At 43.1% G+C, this 13583-nt stretch overlaps 1 protein-coding gene across 2 annotated transcripts in view; it reads left to right on the top strand.

Moving 5' to 3' along the window:
* Nucleotides 1-13583, top strand: part of LOC110506336 (anoctamin-1) — a 65518-nt gene that overhangs the window by 35299 nt on the left and 16636 nt on the right. For both annotated transcript variants that reach the window (XM_090221974.1, XM_036963701.2), the window contains exons 6-15: nt 1928-1982; nt 2394-2445; nt 2615-2670; nt 2765-2806; nt 6351-6415; nt 6598-6732; nt 7543-7703; nt 9589-9671; nt 11234-11305; nt 12207-12281. In XM_090221974.1, coding sequence (XP_090078100.1) covers nt 1928-1982; nt 2394-2445; nt 2615-2670; nt 2765-2806; nt 6351-6415; nt 6598-6732; nt 7543-7703; nt 9589-9671; nt 11234-11305; nt 12207-12281 — 796 coding nt within the window. The remainder of the gene's footprint in view (nt 1-1927; nt 1983-2393; nt 2446-2614; nt 2671-2764; nt 2807-6350; nt 6416-6597; nt 6733-7542; nt 7704-9588; nt 9672-11233; nt 11306-12206; nt 12282-13583) is intronic.

The raw sequence follows: 13583 nt of genomic DNA, 5'->3' as shown, positions 1-13583 counted from the left end.
TGGCAAGAAGACCAAGATGAATGGATGCACATGTTGCCTTAGCGATGCTACAAGATCCGAATGAAAATGACTCAGATGGCGGGGAAGAAATGAATCATGATGATTATTCTTCGGATTCTGAGCCTCAGCCTGAATAACCTACACCTTCTAGGCTTAAGTGCAAAAAGAAAGCCAGAATGGTGGGAACTGCGTAGGTTACCCCGCCACAACCAAATGGAACAGTGAGAGAGGAGAGCAGAAGGGATGGCACCATTTGGATAGAACTTGCCAATGACACTGCTCCATGGAGATTATCAACACCAAATGTCATTACAGAGTAAGGACACTTCCTGGGATCTGTCTGTTGATGACCTGGAAGTGTTCATTTTAATCCGGTATGTCCGTAGAGTATTCGGTGGAAAGAGCGTGTGTATGGAGAGCTTTTGGTCAGACTTGAATGGGATACTTTTATTTCGAGAAAACTTGTCACGGGATTGCTTCAGAGAGATCATGCGTTACCTCCATTTTGATGACAAAGATACAAACAAATTCGCCATGGTATCCAGCGAATAAATAATTGACTATTTTTCACTACTGTCATATCGACACTTCTTATAATGCCATTATTGCATATGTGCTGATTTTCAGTATTTATCAAGCACACTTATAATGATGTTTAGGCTACTGATGTTTTCATCATTAGACTGTGCGTCTTGCTGACTGCGCACCTTGGTGGTTGGGGTATTACTTTTTGTGTGTGTGTGTGTGTGTGGGGGGGGGGGGGGTCATTATAAAAGGAAGCTGTTAGCGTGTTCAATGGACGTACTGTATGCTTTCTGTTTCATAGCTGTAACAAAGGCACTCCACTAAACACCTGCATTTTTGTGTTTTACAGTAACATAAACTAATGAAAATGCAATTGCTATTTGAAATGAAATAATGAGTATTCTGTTACCTTAGACCTTCATAAACACAACCAAAGGATACTTTTTGCAATAGCATATATGAAATATGAATTACACTGTAAGAATGTCGCAGTCAAAATGACTGCTCATTTGCTTGAAGGGGGGTCCCACAAGGCCCAGCAGTTTTAGTGTTAAAGATTGTAATTAGTGAGCTGGATGCTTTTATGTGCAGAATATGTGATTATGTATGAATGATACAGGCTGTACCTGAATGATACAGGCTGCTACCTGTAATTATTCATCTCAGTAGGTGCGTTTCCCCATCATGTGATATGGCTGAGCTGAAATAAATGTAATTTAAAGGGTTCTTCTACCCCCGCAGTCTTCACCAGTCTCGAGCTCTTTGTCATTTTTGACATGGTTAATGGCCCCACTGTGCCATGACGGTTTTAATGTAGAGGTGCAATCAACAGGCCCAAAATCAACAGGCCCAAAATCAACAGGCACAAAATCAACAGGCACAAAATCAACGGATACAAAATCTGAACAAAGATGTTGTTTGGAAGAGATCCACTCTGCGATTCAATATTATTTTTAATGATGTTCAAGGCATAATTCATCCGCGTTTGGATGTTAGAATATTATGTATTGTAAAAAGAACAATGTTTGAATGTGTTTCAAGCGAAGCTAGTAAACAAGCTGGATTTTATTCAAGAGAGTGGGCATAGAGGTTACAGGCTATTTTGAGCTCCTGACTCTCAATGAACACTGTGTAGGCCAGGCTGCTGACTAACCCTAGCTACCAATACATGTTGCAACCATATTCTCCTTGTAACCACCTTGTATTGTATGTCTGGTCTAACTAATGACAGCACGTGTGTGGGACATCTTGGCCAGAAAAGAAAAAAAACATCGCTGTCCACGTACCTACAAATCTGATATGACATGTCTGCACGGAACACGAACATAGCTTCTCCTGGTTGAGTACATGGCTCTTTAAATCAACCACTGACAGAAAGCTCCTCTGTCTTCTGTATTAACAGGTTTGATCTCTCAGACAGAGAGTCTTTCTTCGACAGCAAAACCAGGGCCTCAATAGTAAGTACTATAGATCTGCTTGAATGATGGGCAAGTCAATAAAAAGCCCCTCACACCACAAGTAAACGCATTTTGTTTTGTTCATGTGATTTACTTTCCATTGGATTCTTTCTCAATCAGCGGATGTTGCTCCCAGTGGAGATGGTGTAGAACTTTACCGCTCAACAGAAACATCAATACTGAGCTAAAATGACTTTGGAGATAGCCATGACGTTTGAAAACAACTTGCCCATCGGTGCATTATGAGTGGTTCATTAATGGCCAGGAGCTGAGGTCCATTTCTGAACAAATTCATTGCACAGGACAGGATGTCTGCCCTATTTGGATGTGATTATTACCTGAGATCGTCTTAATACATTGCGGAAGTATTATTATTTTTTTTTAAACATTTATGTTTATTTACCCATTTAGGTTTATGAAGTGTTGAAACGTACAAGATGCACTAAAGCCAAATACACCATGGGTAAGCCTCTCTTGTGGATATTACAATGAATTTGTTTCCTTTAGGGTTGTAAATTACACCTGTCGTATCTTTCTAGACACCACTGGTATGCTGTAGTAGAATATTACTGCTATTGTGTGCCTTCTGTTTGATAGTAACATTTGGAATCTCTTGAAAATGACGTTTACAGGAATCACCAGTCTCCTTGGCAATGGTGTTTACAGTGCTGCGTACCCTCTTCACGATGTGGGTATATTACTGCGCATATTATCAATACCCATGCAAAGCCAAGCGCTCTTGTGACCAGACAACACTCATTGTGTCATTACGTGTCTTGCAGGGGGATGTTGACGGCATGGGGCCGGAGGCCAACGACAGGAAGGTGAGACGAGCGAATCATCGGTCATGTCAATATGCAATCAATGAAATCACCAACTGATCCATTATTTTGTGTCACTGTTAGCGATTATCATAAACCATTTTATTGTGAGGACAGGAAAGTCTCGTCGATAGCGACAGAGCATATTGAAAAGGTTCAAGCACAGAATTCAAATACTGTCTAAACGCAAGCCCTCAGCAACAATGGATAGGAAAAGACCCATTTGGCTTAGAGAATAATTACACTGTATTGAAAGTGTCACCACGGCAACAGGCTTAATCCCTTTTCACCATCCTCAAGCATTGTACGACAACCAGTCTGGTCGAATCTAAGCGATTTAAGCCCAGAGAAAAGAAAATCTAAAGAATTTCCAAGTTGCCGTATGGCAGTGGAATGTTTTTTCCCACCCATCTTCTGTAGTCCGTGCACAGAGCAAATTGAGTGCTCTCTCACAGAAATGACTTTTGTCCTTGAGATGATGGCATGATCACATTTTAGAGGTGATGTTGTTATGAGTTGTTCCATGGTTTGTTGTTTTTCCAGTCCTGTGTTACGCTGGTCTATGATGAGTCACAGGCATCACTAATTTGTCTTGCAAAGTGGGAGCTCTGTTTGGGAACAGACAGGGCCATTGGGGTGGAGGATGGTAACCTACTGAAGCTCTGTTTGGTGCTGTGCCATTGGGACTACAGTTCACTGTTCAGTAAAAATAAAAAATGGTGAGACTCTGATGGCATGACCCCTGTGTGCCCATTTCCCTGCCTGAGAGCGATGGCACTTTATTAGTGAAACCACATGTCTGATAGGCAGAGGAGTACAACATGAGACCAACAGTGAAATGTACTTATATAATTTCATGTAGATGCAGGCTAGCGACTTCTGAGTAGCAATATAAGAGTCATCTAAATAACATTCGATGCTCAAGGATGATCTTGACCTGTCAGACGACGCAGACCACAGCACCCTGTCCCTACATGCTGATCCTGGGCCCGGTTTCATAAAACATCTTAAGTGGTTCCCTTAAGTACAAAAGTCCAGAGAGGACATATGAATAAAAATAATTATCTCGTTATCGAGATCACAACTTATTTATCTTATGATCATGACATAAAAGTTGTTTTGTCAAGATCACGAGATAAACTCTATAAATAGGAGTGGACGTAAAGATGATAGATTGTCAGTGTGGCTGAGGCGGCAGAGTCCACAGTGGATCAGCGCATGCGTTTTTATTGATTGCTACACTATGGGATGGTACATTTCAGGCTAACATCTTGCTTTCATTTGTGTTTGGAGCTCATTATCAGTTTTTAAGTTAGAATGTTAGCAAGCTAAATATTCCTTACCTTGAGCTAAGGGCTTCTGAAATCGTGGGGCATTCAAGCCCAGAATGATGCCTGACAGGCAGCACTGTCTCCCAGACTGAGTGCCACCCCAAAGACCATAGCCAATCGCATGCAAGCAACAACGTAGCTAACTTGGCTAGTCTTGTGAGCAAGCAAGCTGTTAGCTAGCTAGTATCTCAGGCTCTGTAGTAGTCACATTATTATTTTTTTGTTTTGTTTGTTTATTACCCACTTTTTCTCCCCAATTTCAATTTTGTCTCATTGCTGCAACTCCCCAACGGACTCGGGAGATGAAGGTCGAGTCATGCGTTCTCCCGCCAAACCATGCTTCTTAACACCCGCACCAATGTGTTGGAGGAAACACAGTTCAACTGGCGACAAGGGTCAGCCTGCAAGCTCCCGGCCCACCACAAGGAGTCGCTAGAGCGTGATGAGCCAAGGAAAGCCCCTCCGGCCAAACCCTCCCCCAACCCTGATGATGCTGGGCCAATTGTGCGCTGCCTGATGGGACTTCCAATCACGGTCGGTTGTGACACATCCCGGGATGGAACCCGGGTCTGTAGTGACGCCTCTAGCACTACAGTGCCTCTAGGACTGTCTTATATCGCTGTACCACTCGGGAGGCCCAGTAACATTATTTCTGACACCTTTATCAGAATCCCACAGTTCTTCCATTTTTACTTAATGAGAATAGTATACATTATTATGCATAATTTAGAAAATGCCACCAGAGGGTGTCAGAGTTTAACATGTTAATCAGTTGGTCCCCAGTGGGATTGTTGAGCTGATTATGGCTAATGTGATTAGCAGGAGGTTGTAAGTAACAAGAACATTTCCCAGGACATAGACATATCTGATATTGGCAGAAATCTTAAATTCTTGTTAATCTTACTGTGTTGTCCAATCTACAGTAGCCATTACAATAGAAGAATACCATGCTATTGCTTGAGGAGAATGCACAGTTATGAACTTGAAAATGTATTAATAAACCAATTAGGCACATTTGGGGCAGTCTTGATACACAATTTTGAATTGAAATGCAATGGTTCATTGGATCAGTAAAAAAAACTTTGCACATACACTGCTGCCATCTAGTGGGAAAATCTGGACCCTGGACTGGCATAATACATTATGAACTTTCTCTTGCATTTCAAAGATGATGGTACAAAAAAAATACCAAAAAATTAATGTTTTTTTCTTTGTATTATCTTCTACCAGATCAAATGTGTTATAATCTCCTATAGTAATTTAACATTTCAACAAACTTCAAAGTGTTTACTTTAAAATGGTATCAAGAATATGCATATCCTTGCTTCAGGTCCTAGATTTGGGTATGTCATTTTTTTTTTAAAGGGGCGGATCCTTAAGAGGTTTTAAAATGTGTTCTGCAACTGACTAAAGTTAAGGAAACTTTAAGGGAAAAGATCATGGGAAAATAAACTTAAGGAGTTTTATGCAGCCGGCCCTTGGACCTTAATGGCACTGATTCTGTGTCACGGCTGACTAGGTGTGTAGATTGGAATCAGGCGCAGAGAGCAGAGAGTTCCAGGGGAAAGATGCACTTTATTCCGGCACCAAAAGTAAATGCCCAAACACACAGGACACAAAATACTGACCAACCCAAAACACAGGGTAACACGGTCCGGAGCACAAACAACACCAACGACACAAACGTGAACACCAAAATAATCCCGCACAACAAAGGTTGCGGGTTCCACACGCTAAATAGGGAAGCGAATCAAGAACACACAAAATAGGAACAGGTGTAACTAATGAGACAAAACTAACCGAAAGGAAAAAGGGATCGGTGGCGGCGCCAACTTCGGCGGGAGTCGTGACATTCTGTGTACAGATGTACTCAATCACACAGACACAATGTACTTTGCCTTTGGCAAAACTCAGGCTGCCATTATAGCATTGAGATCACTGCGCAGCTGTGACTAGTAACGGCCATGCAATAATTCATAAGGGCTTTGTGATGGCACTGACCGTTTCCTATCAGCATTTTTTAAATGCATAATCTGCTTGATGAATTTCAATCATCTATGAGCCCAAAACGACTTGTCCTCTGTTTTATAATGAGTCTCAGAAGTAAGATAAAAAGCTAGATTAAATAGTAATTAAATTTTGTTCTCCATCATGGATTTGCCTCTAAGTATTTTGTTTAATTAAAGATGTTGTTTTACCCGTTATTGTCTTGTCAGATCTTGTATGATGAATGGGCAAGCTACAGTGTCTTCTACAAGTACCAACCAATTGGGTTAATCAGGTGAGAGAATCCTGCTCTAAATTCTAGGACATGACAATGCAGAGAGCACATACTGCACTGTATTGTAGCAATGAAACAGACAAAGCATTATATCATGTGCTTGAGTTAATGTTAGTTAATCACCATATCTGAATTGATTCCTGATGTATGTACTCCGTGCTGCTTCCCTTTCTCTCCTGCAGGAAGTACTTTGGGGAGAAGATTGGCCTGTACTTTGCCTGGCTGGGGGTTTACACCCAGATGCTGATCCCTGCTGCCATAGTGGGGGCCATAGTGTTCCTGTACGGCTGTGCCACTGTGGACAATGACATTCCCAGGTACACTGACCTCCCACAACCATAATTAAACCCACAACTACGAACAACGTCACTTACACGTACAACTACACCAACATGTTTAGATTTCTAATGGCATGGAAGCACTAGTGAGGGTTTATCGCTAGTCTGTGCGTTGATGGTATTTCAAGTAAATGCTGCCTACAGCCAGCACTTCTATGCAAAACACGGGTTGTTTTTCAATATTTTGTTTATCAATACATGATTGTGTTTCTCTCTTGCCTTGTTATAAGGCTCTGAGATTAAATAGGCCATTATGTCGTGCTCCTATTGCACAGCAATACTGTAGCCTACCCATACTGTCATAGGCTACCTGTCTATTAAATGAGCGATGGAATGGTAGCCTAATATTTGTTGTGTAGCAGTAAATAAATGCTGCTATGTGATTTTCTTACCAACGGCAAATACATCCATTTTATCATTAGACCCGTGTTGTTATTAGCCTACCATTATTATAATTACTGTTCATCAACCACCTCCATTTCCCCAAATGACAATATTTGCTTGCAATACTGTTGATTAACCACTAGAAGTTGTGCATACGCATGGTCTGAGATTTGCGTGGAGATACGCACACACTTTCCCGTCAAATTAAAAATTTGATAAATAACAACCTTTGCGAGAACTGGCAGTATGCAAGGATTAGTCTTTTTTGTGCACTGCTACATTCGTTCATTCCTTGTTGCTGTTGGACTCTATAGCCTCTAAAACTGGTAACTGAGTTTATGCTGGTCATTATGGTTAGATCTCTTTTACTGAGGTTTTCCACAAATATTCTTCTCCCACGCGCAGCATGGAGATTTGTGATCCGAGAAACAACATCACCATGTGCCCACTGTGTGACCGCGCTTGCAGCTACTGGAAGCTGAAGACCGCATGCGGCACGGCCAGGGCCAGCCATCTCTTTGACAACCCGGCCACTGTCTTCTTCTCCATCTTCATGGCCCTCTGGGGTGAGCCATCCCTCCCATGTTCTCTCTCTCTCATCTTCTGCCAATAAAACAATGCCATCTGCTACAGACCACAGGACCAGGCAGAGTCCTGCAGGGCAACCTGGTCTCAGAGCCAACCTACTATTATTTTTTACTTAAATAACCCTCTGTCTTATGTAACCATACCAAACAAAACATATAATACTACTTTGAGTGTCCTGGATTTACATTTACTATGTTACGTCTAGTCTATGAGACCAGGCTGTGCAGGGCCACGGGAGACCAGTGTCAGTTGCCATTAGAAGACGATCTTTTGAGTTAAAATTGTGGTAAAGGTTCGGATTGTAGGTTCCTATATTAAGAGGAGATGAGATCATAACCTGTTTGAGTTTCAGAGATGTTGATCTTTTGGACTATATTTTGACGTTTAAACCCTGGTCCATTCACTTTGCTCTGTCTTTCTCGTATTGTAGTCATTAAGCAGTCCCTCCAGGATTTCGTGGTGATTAAAAAAAGAATTAAAAAAACTTGTGGGCAAAAATGCCTGATTATACTGCGGCAATTATAATATTGTTCATTGCAATATGCAATGATTTTGTCCAATTTGTCACAAATAGGCTGATGAAGGAAAAAGTTTGACGTGCGGCTTGTTTGAACCATATTATGTGGTAAATGTGCCGTGATTGGTTGACATTGCGAGTCCTCTTTGTTATGCAGTGATCTGTCAGTTCTAATGCAATAAAACTGAAATAATTTGACTGTTTTATGTGGTAATATTGCAGTAATTGGTCAAATTTGAAAGCTCTTGCATAATTGTCTCGAAAAACCAAACCTTAGGCAGTGACTAGACCTAGGGTCTGGTTTCAATGTTGGACTATTTTGGCATATACCGTAGCAGGGGTATTCAACCAGGGGTCCGTGGAGGTACTGCAGGGGGTCTGCATTTTAATCCCAGTGTATCGCTAGCAACAACAGAATAAAGGAATTTTGAATTACATAAGTACAGGAGAAACAAGGAGAATCTCTTCTTTCTAATGATTTCAACTTTATTGCTAAACTGCTAATTGTGAGCAAATTAAACTCATTGGAGCAAATTACACTCACTGGTGTATTTGACAGACTTTAACCCCCCCCCCCCCCCCCCCCCCCCCCTCGAATAGGCTACAGTGTGGCTAGTGCCACTGGCTCCTGGTAGTGGATATGTATTTTTGCCAACACATGGCTAACCTTTGTTTAAACAGCTGCTCTTAGGAGTTTTGAGTTACCTTTCTAGCTAATGGGCTATGCTAGTTTACACTTTCTCTTCCAATTATGTTGGGAGGTCAAAATAATAAAAAACTATCTACCAAATCTATTCATTTTAATATGTTGCCATATTATTACATTTTTTGCTAACGTATGATGAGGGTCCCTGGCCCGCCGGTTTGCCTGGGAGGGGATCCCTGGGCATAGGGGAACCTCAACCTTTCCGACGTCAGTCGTCACACTTTAATAAAACACAAAATAGTAGCCAGCAAGATGGAGATCAGAGGTTATTTTTAATGATTGCATTTCACAAGTGGCTAGTTTGCATCAATTACCTTTACTAAAAACCACTGCAAAGGTTTTGCCTTCAAACTTTTGTTTCGAATCGCGACGTTCTGACTTGTCTGCCTCGTGATTTGTTGGGAGAGTTTTCCATCTGAATAGGACCCACCCCGGATAGAGTAGTGATGTACGCAGAGATGTAGTTCCTCTATGCCAAAAGAGTCCATCACTGAAACCAGACCCTGGACACTGTTGCCTTGTGTCTGGTTTCACGAGACTACGCATAATAAGATGGCTATTGTTGATTTTGCTAAACAAATTTTGATTGCAAAATCCTGGAGGGACTGATTTTAAGGATGAGTTGTGTTTTGTTTCCCAGCTGCCATGTTCATGGAGCACTGGAAGAGAAGGCAAATGAGACTAAATTACATCTGGGATTTGACTGGCTTTGAAGAGGAAGAGGTGAGCCTATGCCCTTGTTTTGGAACCTGTTTGGCCAATTTGGACAAGAACATCTGATACAATAAACATTGAAAAATGATTTCTCCTCTTAATCATGTTTTTTATGTTTTATATTATGGTGGTTCCTGAAGCAGATGCACAAGGTTTGAAATGGATTTTATTTATTTATGAACTTCATTTTCTAGCAGCTTTCTCTGCAGATGCTGTTACTCAATACTAACCAACTTCCCCCAACAAGGTTTATATCACTCTCCTTCACTCTAACACTCTTATCTATTTCAGAAAGAATTCATGGTATGTTACCTGTAAAAAAAGAATAAGGCATTGTTTATATGACCCCCTATCAAACAGTCCCTTATTTGCCACTTTGAGGGGTGAGGGGTGGGAGTAGCCTAATGGCGATCTGGCCACCAAGTTTCAAAGTTTACTCGCCACGTGCACAGGATACAACAGGTGTAAAACAGTACAGTGAAACGCTTAGTTGTGAGCTCTTTCCCAACAGTGTAGTGATGAAAGTAATAACATAGATAAAATAACGAATAAAACTCAAGAAATAGGAGAAAAGATCAAGACAATACCGCAACATTGACTAGGTCTTGAGGCAGAATTTAATGTACCATGTTTTTTACCCCCACACCTCATTAACTCTCTCACTCACTCACTCACTCACTCACTCACTCACTCACTCACTCACTCACTCACTCACACACACACACACACACACACACACACACACACACACACACACACACACACACACACACACACACACACACACACACACACACACACACACACACACACACACACACACAAAGGTGCTTCTTAACATCCCCTGTCCTCATCTTTTTTTAACATTTAGGCACTAGGCAGCACCTCCTGATGGTAGCAATTGTTTCCCTTTCCCCTGCCTTACCACCAGGGTATCTGGTAAACTGTGCTTCATGGCTGACTGCTGTGGTTCTCCCTTGGCTCTTTGCATGTCAGTGATGGTTTAAAAAAAAAAAAGACACTTGCTTTACCTTCTCTGTTTCTGTCTGCTCACAAAGACACTTGCTTTACCTTCTCTGTTTCTGTCTGCTCACACAGATATGGACTTGCTTCTGTTTAATATGAAATGACTGCAATGACTGTTTAGGTTTACTGGTAGATGGGGGTAAGGTTGTTAAGTAGACAGGCAAGATAATTAATATAACCTGTAGATGTATTCTAATAGGTGTCCTTATCAGAATGAGGGTAAAGTAAACGTTTCCAAATGCATGAATGCCAAACCCATTTTGTAAAACCTGCATCCCCTCTAACAGATACGGTACTCCTAACATTGTTCTGTTACGCATTTCCTCCTGTATGCTAGAAATGTTGGTGGTGTTCCCCACCGCACTGAGCTGAAACACTTAGCAGATGACAAGAGTTTTCTGTGTGGGTGTTGCTATGCACTTGACAACTGGTAAAAACGCCATTTGACCTGGATGATGTCAGTTCCTCCATCTTGAGGAAAAATGTGTTGATACCGCTAAGGTGATACCGCTGGATGTTGATTCATGGGTATCTGTCCCCCCTAGGGCCACCATAGGGCTGAGTATGAGATCCAAGTCATGCAGAAGACCCTGAAGAAACAGGATATGTCTCCCAAGGTAAGCCTTTTCCTATGCCTCTTGGTGGGCTGTTAAACAACACACTATCAATATTATTCAATTATTTATTTATTCTATGTATGCGTCCGTGCATAGAATAAATCAACGATTGAAGATTATGCATGTGTTCAGTGTTTTCTCTGTCTATTATTTTGCTGCATCAAGTGTCTGTTGCGCTGGTGCGCTTGATTTATAGTGTCAGAGGTGGGGACTGGAACCATCATAGTAGAAGCACACAGAGTGCTTCTCCACCTCTCTCTATCCTCTGGGCGACATTTCCCTTCCGCAAACACACATGGCATTTGTCGCCTCCACTTTTTGTTCTTGCGTGAACTCCACCATTGTAAAGTTATCAACATACTCCACAAGCACGTCTCAACTTCTCCTAGGCTGTAAAATATAGTGTATCCTGGAGTTGTCCACAACCCATACCCCCTCCCTCAGATATAGCTATCAACTCTTTTATTAGTCTTGGATGCTCTGCAGTCTATCGTAAGATGAACAGCCTTTGCTGTCTCTATGTACTGCTGCATAACAACAGTTAGCACATGTTGGATATCAACACATGCCAGGGTGGTTGTTTATGTCTGGCTTTCTCTGTTTAGCAGCAAAACTGCAGCTCAGGCATGTCAGCTCCTTTCTCATCAGACCTCGAAGGGGTCATTACTTTCCCTTGCTCCTCTGGAAACAGGGTCTGATGTCGCTGACCCTCTTTTTTTTAATACACATTAAGATGTGATTTGACTGCACAGTTTCGTGTCCGGGAGCTCCCATTATGTGTGCTTGATTGGAGCGGCGTCAGTCCGCTCGGGGCGAGAGTCAGATAGATACTACTGCTTGTTTGCTCCTTTATGTTTGCTCTTATTTCTCACTTGATTATGTATTAATTACTCTGTTTCAGGAAAAAAAAGTGAAACTGACATGTACAGACCGTGCACCAGCATATATGACAGGACTTTTCACTATGCTTATTATGGTAAGTTGATGTGCCCAGGGCCCACATGGCTTGTTAGTCTCTGGTATTAGATACAGGGACGTCACTAGTCTAGCAATTGAAAGCAATGCAGATCTTCTGCAGACACACACACACACACAAAAAAAAATTAGGCCTACGTGTAACTGCCAGAATAGTGGAGACACTTGAGTAAATGAGGGATACAAAATATATTGAAAGCAGATGCTTCCTCACAGATGTGATTTCTGAGTTAATTAAGCAGTTGTAACGATTTTCGTTGGTGGAAGAAGGAGTAGACCAAAGCGCAGCGTGGTACGTGTTCATGATACCTTTAATAAACTGAACACTGAATACAAACGAACAAGAGAATAAAGGAAAACCGAAACAGTCCTGTATGGTGAAAACAAAGAAACAGAAAATAACTACCCACAAACACAGGTGGGAACAGGCTACCTAAGTATGGTTCTCAGAGACAATGATAGACAGCTGCCTCTGATTGGGAACCATACCAGGCGAAACACAGAAATACAAAACATAGAACAAAACTATAGAATGCCCACCCCAACTCACGCCCTGACCAAACCAAAAATAGAGACATAAAACGTAGACCCCACTCCACCTTAGTCTTGGCCCACTTATGTGGCACCTCTGGAGTGGCGACCCTCGCCGCCGACCTCGGACTGGGGACCCTTACCGCGGGCCCCGAATAGGAGGGAGACTCTGGCGGCTCCGGAGTGACGGGCGGCTCTGGCAGCTCCGGACAGACGGCGGCTCTGGCCGCTCCGGACAGACGGGCGGCTCTGGCAGCTCCGGACAGACGGGCGGCTCTGGCAGCTCCGGACAGACGGGCGGCTCTGGCAGCTCCGGACAGACGGGCGGTTCTGGCAGCTCCGGACAAGCGGGAGTGAAGGGCGCCTCTGGCAGCTCCGGACAGACGTGCGGTTCTGGCAGGTCTGGACAGACGTGCAGTTCTGGCAGGTCCGGACAGACGGGCGGCTCTGGCAGCTCCTGACTGACAGGCGGCTTTGGCAGCTCCTGACTGACGGGTGGCTCCGGCAGCTCCTGACTGACGGGTGGCTCCGGCAGCTCCGGACTGACGGGCGGCTCCGGCAGCTCCTGACTGACGGGCGGCTCTGGCAGCTACTTATTGACGGGCGGCTCCGGCAGCTCCTGACTGACGTGAGGCTCCGGCAGCTCCTGACTGACGGGCGGCTCCGGCTGCTCCGGACAGACGGGCGGCTCTGGCAGCTCCGGACAGACGGGCGGCTCTGGCAGCTCCGGACAGACGGGCGGTTCTGGCAGCTCCGGACAAGCGGGAGTGAA

The sequence above is a fragment of the Oncorhynchus mykiss genome, chromosome 26 (assembly GCF_057628025.1).
Source record: "Oncorhynchus mykiss isolate SJ-2025 chromosome 26, ASM5762802v1, whole genome shotgun sequence".
NCBI classification, from domain to species: domain Eukaryota; kingdom Metazoa; phylum Chordata; class Actinopteri; order Salmoniformes; family Salmonidae; genus Oncorhynchus; species Oncorhynchus mykiss.
Note: the sequence above shows the minus strand (reverse complement) of the source record. Positions and strands in the feature narration are given on the sequence as shown.